Genomic DNA, 13,922 nt, shown 5'->3' with positions numbered 1-13,922 from the left:
AAAAATTGTATACTAAAAATCAGATGAACTTTTGAGCTAATAAAAAAATTAAAAACTAAAATATCTTGCTTAACTTAATCATAATTGATATTTCATAGCCTCCAAAATTGTCACCCTAGGAGTATTGGTACATGTTTGTGTACTGTACATACCTAATACATATTCGTGTATAGAGGTGGGGGCGGGAGTTTTTTTACATATGCACCACTTTTAAGTAGTGTACCTAGCCACATTCACCTCTCCCATCAGTAATAGGATAAAAAAATCATTTTATTGGGCAAATCTTAACAAAAAGAACAAACTTGACTTTTAATATCATGGAAAATTGTTATTATATTTATTAGGAAAAATGCATTAGCAATTGTAACCCATATGACCAACAAACTCACAATTTAGTCGGTTTAGTTTCCCATCAAAAAATTGATTTAGAATTCAAAATTGATTATGAATATTTTTTTATTAGTAGGAAAATAGGACAAAACAGAGAAAAAACTAATTTCCAAGGACATAAGTCCCAAAAGCATCAGCAAACATTACATGCATGTTTTAACTGGGGAGGACAATCATGAACAGTTATCAGATTATCATCAGAAGAGGCTCCCTTCTTGACTAACCAGTCCGCAAACTGGTTTGCTTATGAAAGGACATGCCCAAAGGAGAGGTTCCAATGCACAGAGCTGAAATGCTGAATTTTCCCGATTAAAACAATATAGGATTTTTTTTGAAATACACTTTCACATTATTGATTTTAAATCAAAGAAAAAATTTAGAATTGATTTTAAGGTTAAATAACTTTGAATAACTTTTATATTGAATATAAAATTTTATCCCTAACTTAATTTTATAATAAAAGCATCTACACATAAATCATATAACTTCAAAATCAAATTTAACTAAAATCAATTTATTTAAAATCAATTTTATCAACCTTCATCCAAACACATATTAAATTAGGTTTGAAAAACTTCCACATTAAACCTTTATATTATGTAAACTGTTATTGAAATATAATGTTGTACGTATTTAATTGGCTCCAATAAACGATTAAATTAATCCATATCACGTTGCTTTAGCATACTTTTTACCTGACTTGTGTATACTGAAGTTGTACGTATTCAACCACCATATAAGAATGAATTCTTTGAGTTGACTAGAATGCACAGGATATATATACTTATTTTTCGGAGAAACACTGTAGATCTAGTAGCTAGTTTGGTTTTATTTTAATTAATTATAATTTGATTTTTCAATGAAACCTCAATATATCTTTATAAATTTTATCTTTTTAAATTGATTATAAAAATAATTTTTGTTCTGAAACTTATTCTACCAGTGTATATTAATCGATGTGTATTGTCTGTTATTAGCCTATTGTTTGTTTGGTTGGTTGGATTAATTATTATTTATAATGCAATTCTAGAAGTAGAATATACCCAAAAATGTGATTATAATACTTCATTATATATACATGGGAAAGCAGTAGGGAATTTAATAATGGACATGTTAACAAAGTTCAACAATACCCGTGAAGAAACACTTTCTGCTTTTTAAAGTGGAACTGCTAAAACAATAATTCTGTGGAATTGAGCATTGTTTTTGCTTCCCACGTATTAGTTACAAGTGTGTGGAGCCCAAGTGAAGGACGATATTTGGCCATATGTCAAAATCACCAAAAAATGGTTTCAGTTTCAGAATCTATAGACACAGTTTTACTTTTTGTCTATTATATTGTAAAAAGAAATCGATGTAGAAGAAGAAAGCAGGGTACGTAAGAGATACTATGGCAGATTTGATCAGAGGGTTAAAACGATGATTCTTGCGTGCTTCTTTTCTCCCCTCCCTTCTGTCAATCCCTTACCTTGCCATGTCCACTTTACGTGAGTCACGTGATCTACCCAGTAATGCCCAAAGACCACTGTCTATGTTACTGCTCACTAGCTACCTAGCTAGCTACTGCTATAAGTTAACCATTGGTTTCTTTATAGGCTAGGAATCAGTAACGTTCTTCTCCCTTTTTCTGTGCCCTATTATCACCTTTAATACACTAAAATATTAATCTGAAAAAATATAACATCAATTTAAATATTTTATCATATATTACTCATATTTTATATTTCATTGGTATGTAAAAATTTTTAAGGAATTTTGTTAAATTATCAATTATAGAATATAATAAAGATCTTAAAAATTCTTACAAATAATTAATAAATAATAGATAATGATTTGTATCTTTCTTCATGAGAAAACTTATATCTTTTTAATATTTTTGTTCGATGTATTTTGATTTCCTTAAAAAATGAGAGAAATAAGATTTCACTTCATTTTATCTTTCTTTCTTCTTTTCCACATATGCAATTAGTTCTAAAAATTTCTCCTAACCCAATTATAATTTAATCATTAATTATTAATTATTTATTTATTAATCCTTAACTAAATCACACGTATCTCTCACATGAAAACTTATATCTTTCTAACATTTTTATTCGATGTATTTTGATTTCCTTAACAAATGAGAGAAATAAGATTTCATTTCATTTTATCTTTCTTTCTTCTTTTCCATATATGCAATTAGTTCTAAAAATTTCTCCTAATCCAATTATAATTTAATCATTAATTATTAATTATTTATTTATTAATCCTTAACTAAATCACACTTATCTCTCACATGAAACATTAATTTTATCATGATTGTATTAAAGTTTTTGTGTAACTGTCCGATATTCGTGTCAAACTCAAAGTCTGTGCTTCATAGAACCTATCCCCTAAGTATGCATCTCCATTTTTTTTTCAAACGAATCATGTTATTGTTGGTTTTATTCTCTCTTGAAATAAAATAACATGCTGGTGCCTTGATGTCATAAGCATTATATATTAATCCAACCTACCGCTGCTCCAGCAATTGCACGCACCGGCAATAAACATGTTGACAATTATTTCAATTCAATAAGAATAAGAGATATTATTAATTCAAACAATCTCTCAATTTTACTTCATTCAAAATGTGCAACTTAGATTTTTTTTTTAATCAATCGATTTTAGATATTGCAATTAAATTCAAACTCATGATTGAGTTTTCTTATTCCCACCTCTCATAAATTTCACTCAAACCCACTCTGCAAAAAGCAGAGATGAGATGGAAAGAGCTAAACCCACTTGTTCTCTTGTCATGTCTAATTGGCTTCCTTCAATTTGGCTATTAGATTACTACATTTACCAACTCTTAGCAGGTGTAACGGATGTCCCAGTGTCTCGACTCTCAAGATAGAATGCAAGTCATAAAAAATTGAAGTTTTTTTTATCAAATAAAAACATTACGAATGTTTAATTGAGGGGAAAAAAATATAGCTTGATACAATTTAAAATAGTGCTACAATATTTTCCTAGGAGACCGATTAACTTCTCTTTTATTTTTGACTTTCCATTTTTTAACAGCCATCTTCGCCTCATTTTCTGTTTTCCTATTTTTCTTTATAATCATTCTATCTTCTAATTCAAATCATGTGTCATGGACACGAATAATAAACAGAACAAAGCCAGAAAAACCAAAACAAGTAATCAAAGACAACGAAAAATGAAATACAGTTATATTTAAAAAATAAAAACAGGTATTAAGAATTTTATGACTTGTAATAACCTTATTTAAATAAGACAAGTGAAACACAAAGGATTATAAATAAAAATGTAGTGATAAATAGTGTGGGAATCTGTAGCTCTGTTGAGTGGGGGCTACTACTGGTGCCTCTAATCTGAATAGTGACCATCGTTCCATCCATCCATCCATGTCGTGTTTGTATTCCATTTCATCCATCCTTGCTCGGATCTCGAGCTTCTTTTTTTTTCGCTACAGGATTTGATTATATGTTATGCTCCTTTGGTAGAGACAAAATATGTTAAAAAAAATAATAAGTAAGATGAACAATAAAATTTTCTGAAACTTATAATATTTTTATTCTTTACTTTAACTCCAATTTTTTTTTTGTTTTTCATTCCACCAAACATATTGTTGATCAATTGTTCACTTTGTGTATAGCGGTTAATGGTTATAGCCTATGACTATTGCGTGAGCAGTCAATGCACGTCTATTCCACTTACTCTGTTTGGGTGTCCTCCTCGATTTCCTAATGGGGCCTCTCCTTTGCACCATTGTGTCATACACCATTGGTCATTGGATGGATCATCTTCAACAAGATCATGGTCTAGATACGGTAGATTAGTATTATGGGGCATGGGCAACACAAATAATAATATATACCTAATTACTTTTCTCTAATTTTATTTTTCTTTCCACATTCAAATTTATCCCTCTTCATGTTTCATGTAATAGGTGTAGTTGAATTCATAATACATATTAAATTTATAGAAAATTATAAGGAGAAAAAAAGTATGTCTTTACTTCAATGTTAAACTATATTGTCTATCACTTAATTGGTTTAACCTAATATCAATTATTTGCCTGACTTAGTTCTATGAATGCGTTTCTTTAAAATAATAGTTACATGACTATCAATTTATAAAATTATACAATAACAACCACTAGAGTTATGGATATTGCGTATTAAAGACACTTGTTACAATGCAAGTTTATTTTTTCTGAACAAACATGGCAAGGTGATGATTAAGAATTGTCTAACACACTATTTACTCTATAAATATCTCGTAATAGTCTTCAATAGGTACATAGTTCTTAATAATATATTTACGTAATACATCTCATTTAATATAAAAAACCAAATTGAAATCTTGAGAGAGATCCATTGGAGTAGTTCACTCAAAATAATCCTCATTTTTTTGGTCTACTGTAAAACTAATATTAGTTTTAAAGTAGAATAAAAATCCCTTAGTAGTTAAAATATTCCTAATTTTAGAGTTAGGTTCATCTATAATTGTTGTCATTTTTTTTTCATAGAAATAAGTTAAGTTAGGTACTAAAATACATGATACACTGTCTGTATTTTTTTAATTAAGTGATTCACAACTTAAATCATTATTAATCATTGAATATGAAATAAATTATGTTAAAAAGAGAATATCAATCACTTTGTATGCTTAAGATTTTTGACAAAGATTAATTATTACTTTTGGTAGGAACTACTTTATTTTAATATCATAAAAAAATATAGCATATGAATTAATGTATGGCATAGTTATGAGTAATAATCCCGCAAATAAAGAATCAAACAACCATAAAACATAATTTTCAAAAGGAAGAAGTTAAAGTCAAAAGAATCATCATCAAATTTAGAATGAGAGGAGAAATAAGAAAAAGAAATAGTAAGGGGCATGAAAAAAAAAGAAGATTATTTCAAGTTGTTTACACTTTTCAATGCTGCTTTAAGGGGAATAAAGCATGCTCTAATTAACTTCAATACAACACAGCTTAAGCAGTCATACTTAACTTTAAAAAAAATAAAATTATTTCATCCATTTTATTTTAAAAACACTGTTTTCATAAAAACTAATTTACTTAAAGGTTAAAAAAATGTGTTTTGACTCAAGCTCTCATCTTAAGTAGAGATACTAAAAAAAATTGGAACAAGTAATACTTTGATAAACCTGGATTGAAAATTCAATTAACAGTTTTGAATAATAAAGTTGTTCTAAATATAGGATTATCCTAGTATTATAATATAATATAATTAAGACATGAGATTGCCCCTAAGCCTGGAATGATTGTTAAAAGAGGGTAAAAGTTCGTTTGGCTTGACGTCACGTCACAAAGGGTCACAGTTTCCTCCTTTTACTAAAAAAAAAAAGAAGACCCATTCCTCTTTCACTTCTCACTTCCACGCTCTCTTCCCTCTCCTTCTTCTTCAACTTCCACGTTCTTTTTCTTTCTCTGTCCCTCATTACCGTTGATATTTATTCACACATAAATATTACCTTTTTTTTTTTCTCTCTCAAAACCCAAAACTATTCCCTTGTGAGAACTGAGGAGACATAATAATGGGTAAGGCGTCGAAGTGGTTTCGCGGGCTTCTTGGTCTCAAAAAAACAGAGTATGCCACCTCACCCGCCAAGCCTCCCAAAGAGAAACGCCGGTGGAGCTTCGTTAAATCATCATACACAGAAAAAGACAACACCACTGCCGCCACGTGTCCACCACTAAGAAACAACAACAACCACGCAATGGCAGTAGCAGCAGCCACCGCTGCGGTGGCCGAAGCGGCGGTGGCTGCCGCCGAAGCAGCCGCCGTCGTGGTGAGACTAACTAGTAACAGCGGCAGGTGCGCCGACGGCGGACCCACCCGGATTCGCCAACATTGGGCTGCTGTTAAGATTCAAGCCGCTTTTCGTGGCTGTTTGGTTCGTATCCTTCGCTATTATTTTTTTTTCCGATAAATGTTAATCGTAAGTTTGTTAGTTTTTGTTAGTAGAAAGATTGAAATCGCAATCTTTTCTTTCTTTCTTAATCACCCAACCAATGTTATAACTTTTATTCCGTGTACTTTACTATTGTTGATCTCACCGTTTTACCAATATTTTTTTTTTTGTTATTATTTAGTTTCTCTGTTATGTTCTCACAATTCTGTTTAGTTTTCTGGTTTTGTTGTTATTGAGCTGATTCCTTCCTAGTTCTATTCGCTGTGTCACTGAGCTGTTCTGTTTTGTCCCTATGCTCCAAACTAGTTACTTGGAAATTTTTAACTGCAAAAATGTGTCATCTGTCATTTCTATTTTTTTTCTTTACAGTACCCGCATTAAAGGGAACAGAATCGGTCTTCAGGAGTAGACTTCACTTTTAATTGATATATATGGAAATTATTATAAAATAAAAACTTAAATCCCGTTTGAAGTCCCAAATCGTCTACCTCAATACTTGGAGTGTAAGTTTATATATCTGTTAGAGTGCAAGCTTATATATCTGTTAGGTAATTTCACTTAATGCTAAATGATTTTAAGTTGAAATCTAACATGATATAAGAATCTATAGTCCATCTTAGTTCTTGTCTATTTTAGAGGGAGTGTTAGGAAGTCTCACATTGCTTGTTTCAGTTGTTGGGGTGCCAGGTTATATGTCTGTTACATAACTTTACTAGCCAATTGGTTTTAAGTTGAAATCTAACAATATTTGCCTAATATTATGATTATTTACAAGTTAAAAATCTACTAAAGTTGTTGGTCAAAGTAGAACTGGACACCATCTCCTTAAATTTTTCCAGAATGTTAACAGTAAAATCTGATGATACTATGTACAAATGCCATGTGAAAAAAAATGACATAATTTTTTAGGGGTGAAATTTTTTATGGATCTAGGGTGATGTACTGCGATGCTGGTAGTGGTACCATGTTGTGTACAAGGACAAAACTGTGGTGGATTGCATGGGTAGGTGGTTATTACATTAGTTCAATGCTTGGTTTCCCACTAGCGGCCAAATTGTATGTGAGGCGGTGTTCGACATGGTTCAATGCTTCTGCCCTGGCCCATACAAGATATTATGTCTTTTTGGCCTTTTGGTTTTGTAGGGGACAGATACGAGTCTGAAGGGGGATTTGCTTCTTCAGACTGAGGAGACGAAATATGTTTGATTTTGATGTTGCCTTTAGATGTGTTTGTGTTGTATGATTCTTCCAAGACAAATAAAAACTATGGGGTTTTTCCATCTGCAAGCTCTGGGGTCCAACGTGGACCCTGTCCCTGCCTCTTGTTTGGCCATCTTAATCGTAATGAGTAATAGAAGTTTTTGTTTTGTGTATATAAACATAAAATAGAGTTAAAAATAGAAAAATAAATATTTATATTAAAAGTATGAAAGTAATTTAATATTTTTTTATGTAACTTAAAATATTTAATAAAGTGTATTTTAATTCTCTTATACTAATGCTCTAGAATTTCGGTTTAGTTCAAATACTGCATATGTTCTATTTTTGTGGCTGCTGGTACTGTATTTTTGTCTTTTGAGAATTTTTAATAAGGAATGATTAATATTATCCGGTAAAACATTAGAATTTAAAAAGTTATTCTGATTTTATGAGTGCTTTAGTACTAGTTATTCAATTTGGTCCTTGGTAATTTTCATGACTATTATATTGGTAATCTTCAATTTTGAGTTCTTACACGAATGATCTTCAATTATGTCATTGGACTGTGTTACCATTCCCATATTGTAATGAGACACCCGGTTGGAACTTAGAATCAATTTCCCTTTATTTGTTTTACAAGGTTCTATTCTGGCAGTGTGTGCAGTCTTCATCTGATATTAACTCTGCTCAATGCTCATTGTCTTTTTCATATCGAAACTGTTAGGCAAGGAGAGCACTGCGAGCATTAAAGGGATTGGTGAAGTTGCAAGCATTGGTGAGAGGCCACATTGAGAGAAAACGGACGGCAGAGTGGCTGAAAAGATTGCAAGCACTCTTACATGCACAGACCCAAGTTTCTGCAGGGTTGACCCTGCATGCCTCACCTTCGAGTTCAAAGTTATCAAGCCACCTCCAAGTAAGTATTAGTAAAATATGCTACTTCTGTTGGCCTTCCTATCATTTTTATTTTATTGTAGAATGAAAAACATTGTTTTTGTTGTGTTTGAAATATATAAACTTGACTATCAACAAGTCACTGGTTCGAGTCTGGATTCGATTTCTTTAAGTAAGGTCTTGGGGTTGAGTCCTGGGGATAGAAAAAAACGTGATTGGGAAGAAATAATCCTATTAAAGGTGACCAGTCAAATTTTTTGATGTAGATTAGTCATCAATGGTAACCAAAAAATATGTAAATTTGACTTTGTCAATCAAAGTTGATGTTCCAGTACATAAGTTGATATGGGTAATCAAGACTAAAAGCAATTTGGTTTGCACCTCTTGAAGTTAACTCATTCTCGTGTTAACCAATATATCAAATGGTTGAACATCTTTTAAATTCGTCAATTAATGTTGCGTATATATTACTCTTGATATGATTATACTATTGTACACCAAAAAAGATATGAATGATCGTACAGTTCTTCGAATGACACCATTTGCAGGGTCCAGAAACACCCGAAAAATTTGAAAGCCCCATTAGATCTAAGAGCATGAAACATGAGCACTCACCTATACTCAAGGTACTTTCTTGCCATAAGTTACCCAACGATGGTGAATTTGTGCATTATCGAATTCAAGTTGTCTATATTCATGGAAGCATTTATGTCATTGTAGAGAAATGGCTCCAAATCCTGTGCCCTGATCAATGGCTATCAAGAGATATGTGGGAGTAGATCAGAGAGTCAAGGGAATGAACAATTATGGAACTCAGGAAGATCAATGAATAGAGCACACGGCTCCAATGATGAAAGAAATGGCAAGGTTCTTGAAGTTGATTCTGGAAAACCGCACTTCACACTAAAGCGTCGAAACCTCTCTTACTCCACAGGCTCTGATCTTTATAGTAAGAGTTTGAACAGCACAAAGGAATCAACATCTCTTCAATCTGCTCAAAGTCCATGTTGTGAGGTTCAGTCTCACAGTTACAGCTCGCAAAAAGTGAACAATGAGGTTGAGGAGAGTCCATTCTGCACTGCTGACAATAGTCCACAATACTTATCTGCCTCTTCTAAAGATGATGGCTTCAAAAGAAGCCCTTTTACTCCTACTAGAAGTGATGGCTCTAGAAGCTACATTCGCGGTTACCCTGATTATCCTAGTTACATGGCATGCACTGAATCTTCAAAGGCAAAGGCCAGATCTCTGAGTGCACCAAAACAAAGGCCTCAAAGTGAGAGGTCTGGTTCATCGGATAGATACTCACTCAATGGATTTGATATGTCAAGATTGGCCACTCAAAGGGCAATGCAAGCAAGCTTCACCAACAAAGCATATCCAGGTTCTGGTCGTTTGGACAAGCTTGGTATGCCTGTGGGGTACAGATTCTGATTGAGTTATGTTTATGGTAAGAGGGTTATTTTGTATCTTTTATTTTTCATAGTCTTAAAGTCTTAATATCTGATCTTGCTAACCAACCGGCTGTACTTTGAGCTTCCATTGCGATTTTGTGTCAGCATTAGAAATCTACAACCAAATTAAGTGCATACTGCTAAGTCTCAACTTTCAAGTCATTTTATTACTTGGATAAACTGTGTAAAAGAATTATTATCTTTGCCTTTCAAAAGTTTAAGACTTGTGGCTGTCAGTTACATTGAACGCTTTATTTATAATATCTTACCTATCTTTTCAATCAATTGTGTTAAACCTTTTTTTAGTTTCCATGCTTTATACACGATAGTGATTTCTTTTACTGTAAGATGGACATAACACTTGGCCTGTGAACATAAATAGCACGAGAATCAGAACAAAATTTTGCATCGAATACTTCAATTCTGCAACATATAATAAAAATAAGGTCTTATGAAAAAAGTATTGGATTATTTTGCAAGTTAAAGTATGGTCGTAATGGTCCCAAGATAGGTTTAATTAATTTGTACTACAAATATAAATTTTTATCCTTAAAATAAATCAAATAATTTATCAAGTTAGGACAGAAAATATCAATCCTTAAACTAAAATAGAATCGAATACACCCAAATTAACTATATTTGAATTGACAGAGATTTGTATACAATTAAAACAAAATATGTAAATATAATTAAAATATTTTTCTATATCATTTTATTCTAAAATATACTCTACTCAAAAGTATTATGAAATGTTTGGATTTGGGGTTGAGGGTAAACTAATTCTTAATAAGTATGTTAAGATTTTGATTGGATGATATAAAACATAATATTGAAGTAGACTTTCATTTTATCTCAAAAAAAAAACTTGACTTTCATTTTAATCTTCGAATGATTTTAGAAACATCAATTTGGATATTTTGAAAAAATCATTATATGAATTCAGTTTGCGATAACAATTTCTTACAATAAAACAGTTTAAATATTAATTAAGGAAACTAAAGAAAATTAGAAAGAATAAATTAGAAGTTTAGTAAATTACTCTTAATATTATATTGAATAATATAATTTTTTAAGTGCTCAGAAAATTTATTGAAAGACTCGAGAATTCTATTTCAAATTCGTATAAAAAAATTCTGAAAAACATACAAGTAAATGGCGTCGCCAGGATTCCAACCGGACACCTTCAGTATTAAAACTTGAATTTGTTAAGTATTAAAACTTTAAAATTATATAAATTTCCTGAGAGCTTAGCAGACTATATTAATAATTTATCATTAATTTTAATTGAATATATCTCTAATTTAGACTTTAGTTTCCACAAATAATATTTAAGGAAAACGTTATTTATAATGTCTGTGAAAAGTGAGAAACAACAAGGTGTCGTGGTGTAGTTGGTTATCACGTCAGTCTAACACACTGAAGGTCTCCGGTTCGAGTCCGGGCGACGCCATTCTCTTTTACTTTTTTATTTTCATTTTTTTTAAAACGAATTTGCAACTTTTTCGTTGAAAATCATCAACCTATAGACTGTATTACGTACTTCTAAGTAAACCAATGTAATAAAAAAATGTCTATAGACGTTTCTGTCTCAGTGTATGATGTATAAATGAAACTTGCCAATGAGACCTGCCATGTGAATGTGATATATCATTTTCTGAGTATGAATGTATGATACTCAGGACGCATTTGATTGTGTCTACTACTAAATAAAATTTTAGATGTGTTATAAAATATCATTGAATAAATATTGGACAAGTTATTTGGATATTATACCCATCAAGGTACCATTGCAACTCTATGAAGTTGATGGTAAATTGATATCCCAGAGAAGGTAGAGGCAGGTGTCAGCAAATTGATATCCCACCAAATGCAAATAATGCAGCTAAAACCAGGTAGCTCTATTAATCTTTTCTTTTGGTGTGTTCTCAATTCTTTGGAAAAAATGTAAATTATATTAAATCCAAAATGATACAACAATAAATGGGATATATCCCGCAGTTAAAAAAAAGCAAAAACCTCCCTAATACAAGAAGACCTAGATCAAGATGCTAAAACAAATGCAATAAGTGCGCTTGTCTATATATAAGAAATTTAATCTTGCTAATAACTTTTATTACAAAAAATTGATAATCTTCAAAAAAATCAGTTCAAAAAAATCAGTTTAGTGTGTTCTCAATTCTAACTTGGTAAAAAGAGACTCTCTCAGCGGTTAACACACACTTACATTCCTCTCTTACACTTTTTTAAAACTCAACAAACTCACTCTATATAATAGTGGAATGTGACTTTCAAGTGTTAATTATATTTCACTGTTCTGGAGGATACGTTCACTTCAATACTATTGGAAAACTCCATCTCTTTCATATGTGAGGCTCTCCAAAGTCACAAATAAATTTAAAGAACATCACAATTCATTATTGGAATCACAATTTTTAAAGTTTGAAAATTTCCATTGTCTTTCTAAACGCTTTGCTGTCAAGGTTACCAAAAGTCAACTCGTTATCTCCTACTAAAACTTCTCCATTGGTTTCTAAATTCTAATTAGTATTGCGTGATAAAGAAACGGTACTAACTGCAAGAATTTTTTATAAATGCCCAACCCAATCTGAGTGATAAAGAAACGGTACCAACCACAAGAGTTTTTTTTTTTTTTCTAAATGACCAACTCCTAAAGCACGAGATGCTGGTTCTAATTTCTTGAAAATGAAAGTATTATATTAAAATTTGGACCATAGTTATTATTCCCTTACTGCTTTCACTTATAATGTGTGATTTTTTATCATTGAATTTCTAAGTCAAATGGATAGTGGAACATCTAGTTTTGTACATCCAGCATATGAATTTTTTTAAATGACCAGAAATCAATTTAGTTTGAATAAGTTATTGATGGCAAGATCATTCACCATTAAGAGAAAAATTCACTTCATTTGTAGCTAGTAACGATGCTAATATGTTATGTCTTTTACTTTTATAACTTAGGAATCACTTAATGATTTGAGTAAATTAATTGTGGCTGTAATCATTTGAGTAAGTAAAATCCCTATCATTGCAATTGGTTCTTGTTGGATTCTTGCTACTGAAGATTGCACCCGTGTAACAAGCAATCACGGTCTCAATGGTTATTAATTAGTCACCCTGATTTTCTTTTAATTTTTGTTTTCAAGTTACATGTGATGTTGTCTTTTTTACTTTGCTGTTAAGGTCCTGATGTTAGTAATAGTTAATATCATGTCAAATTTGTATTTGTTAGTTCATGAGCTTTATTAATGATTTAAATCGTGGATTGGATAGTTTTGCCTTTTTGAAACGGTTGTATTTACTCTTTTTTTCTACTTTAAAATTTTGATATGTGAAAATGTTTAAAATTAGAAAATATTATATTTATACCCTTGGATCTTGTCAAAGTTTGTAGACGGTTAATAAATTTGGATGCAAGGGAATCTCCATCAATTGATTTTCTGTTCACTGTAATTTTGTATTTTGTTTTGCTTTACGTTTTTTTTAAATTCAATTTGTGTTAGGATAGTGCTTCTTGAAGCTTCTGCAAGAAATACTCAATAGGTGGCGCAAACTTTTATTAGTTGGCACTCGGCAGTAGTTATCTTAATTCTTAAGGCAAATTGTGGTGCCAAACGTACAACAAATTAGCTTCATATACCATATACGTGGTGTATTTATCTCAAGGCATGTTGCTTCATTTGACTAAACGAAGTGTGTTTTTTTCATGGGGAAACAACTTGTGTGTCGCTGTGTGGGCGTAGCTTACTTCATAAGACCAAGAAAAAAAAAGGGATGATCTGACACCACAATTAACATAAAGTCTTGGATCAATCTAACAGTAGAGATTTTGGCTGACTGCAGCAAACCCTGTTCCGTCTTTTTCTCCTCTCATTTTCAAAATTAACTAACCATCACATTCAAACATGCAGACAAACCTTTCTATATAGCTCATTAACTCGAATATCTTGAGAAGTGATGCTTGATTCGTCATAGATTTGAACATTGAGATCATAACTAAATAATATACAGATAAAACATTTTCAAAAGTGAGAG

At 31.4% G+C, this 13,922-nt stretch overlaps 1 protein-coding gene and 1 non-coding gene across 2 annotated transcripts; both read left to right on the top strand.

Annotated features, from left to right (window-relative positions):
- Window positions 1-5,760: 5,760 nt before the first annotated feature.
- On the top strand, window positions 5,761-10,154 carry LOC114392643 (protein IQ-DOMAIN 14-like). The gene is made up of 4 exons (XM_028353853.1): window positions 5,761-6,303; window positions 8,246-8,437; window positions 8,964-9,041; window positions 9,136-10,154. Exons 1-4 carry the CDS (start codon window positions 5,944-5,946, stop codon window positions 9,847-9,849), a joined length of 1,344 nt encoding a protein of 447 aa, XP_028209654.1. The 5' UTR covers window positions 5,761-5,943; the 3' UTR covers window positions 9,850-10,154.
- A 1,091-nt stretch (window positions 10,155-11,245) lies between these two features.
- TRNAV-AAC lies at window positions 11,246-11,319 on the top strand. The gene has a single exon. It is a non-coding gene; the product is annotated as a tRNA-Val (tRNA).
- The last annotated feature ends 2,603 nt before the right edge of the window (window positions 11,320-13,922 follow it).

This window comes from Glycine soja, chromosome 17, assembly GCF_004193775.1.
Source record: "Glycine soja cultivar W05 chromosome 17, ASM419377v2, whole genome shotgun sequence".
Lineage (NCBI taxonomy): Eukaryota > Viridiplantae > Streptophyta > Magnoliopsida > Fabales > Fabaceae > Glycine > Glycine soja.
Note: the sequence above shows the minus strand (reverse complement) of the source record. Positions and strands in the feature narration are given on the sequence as shown.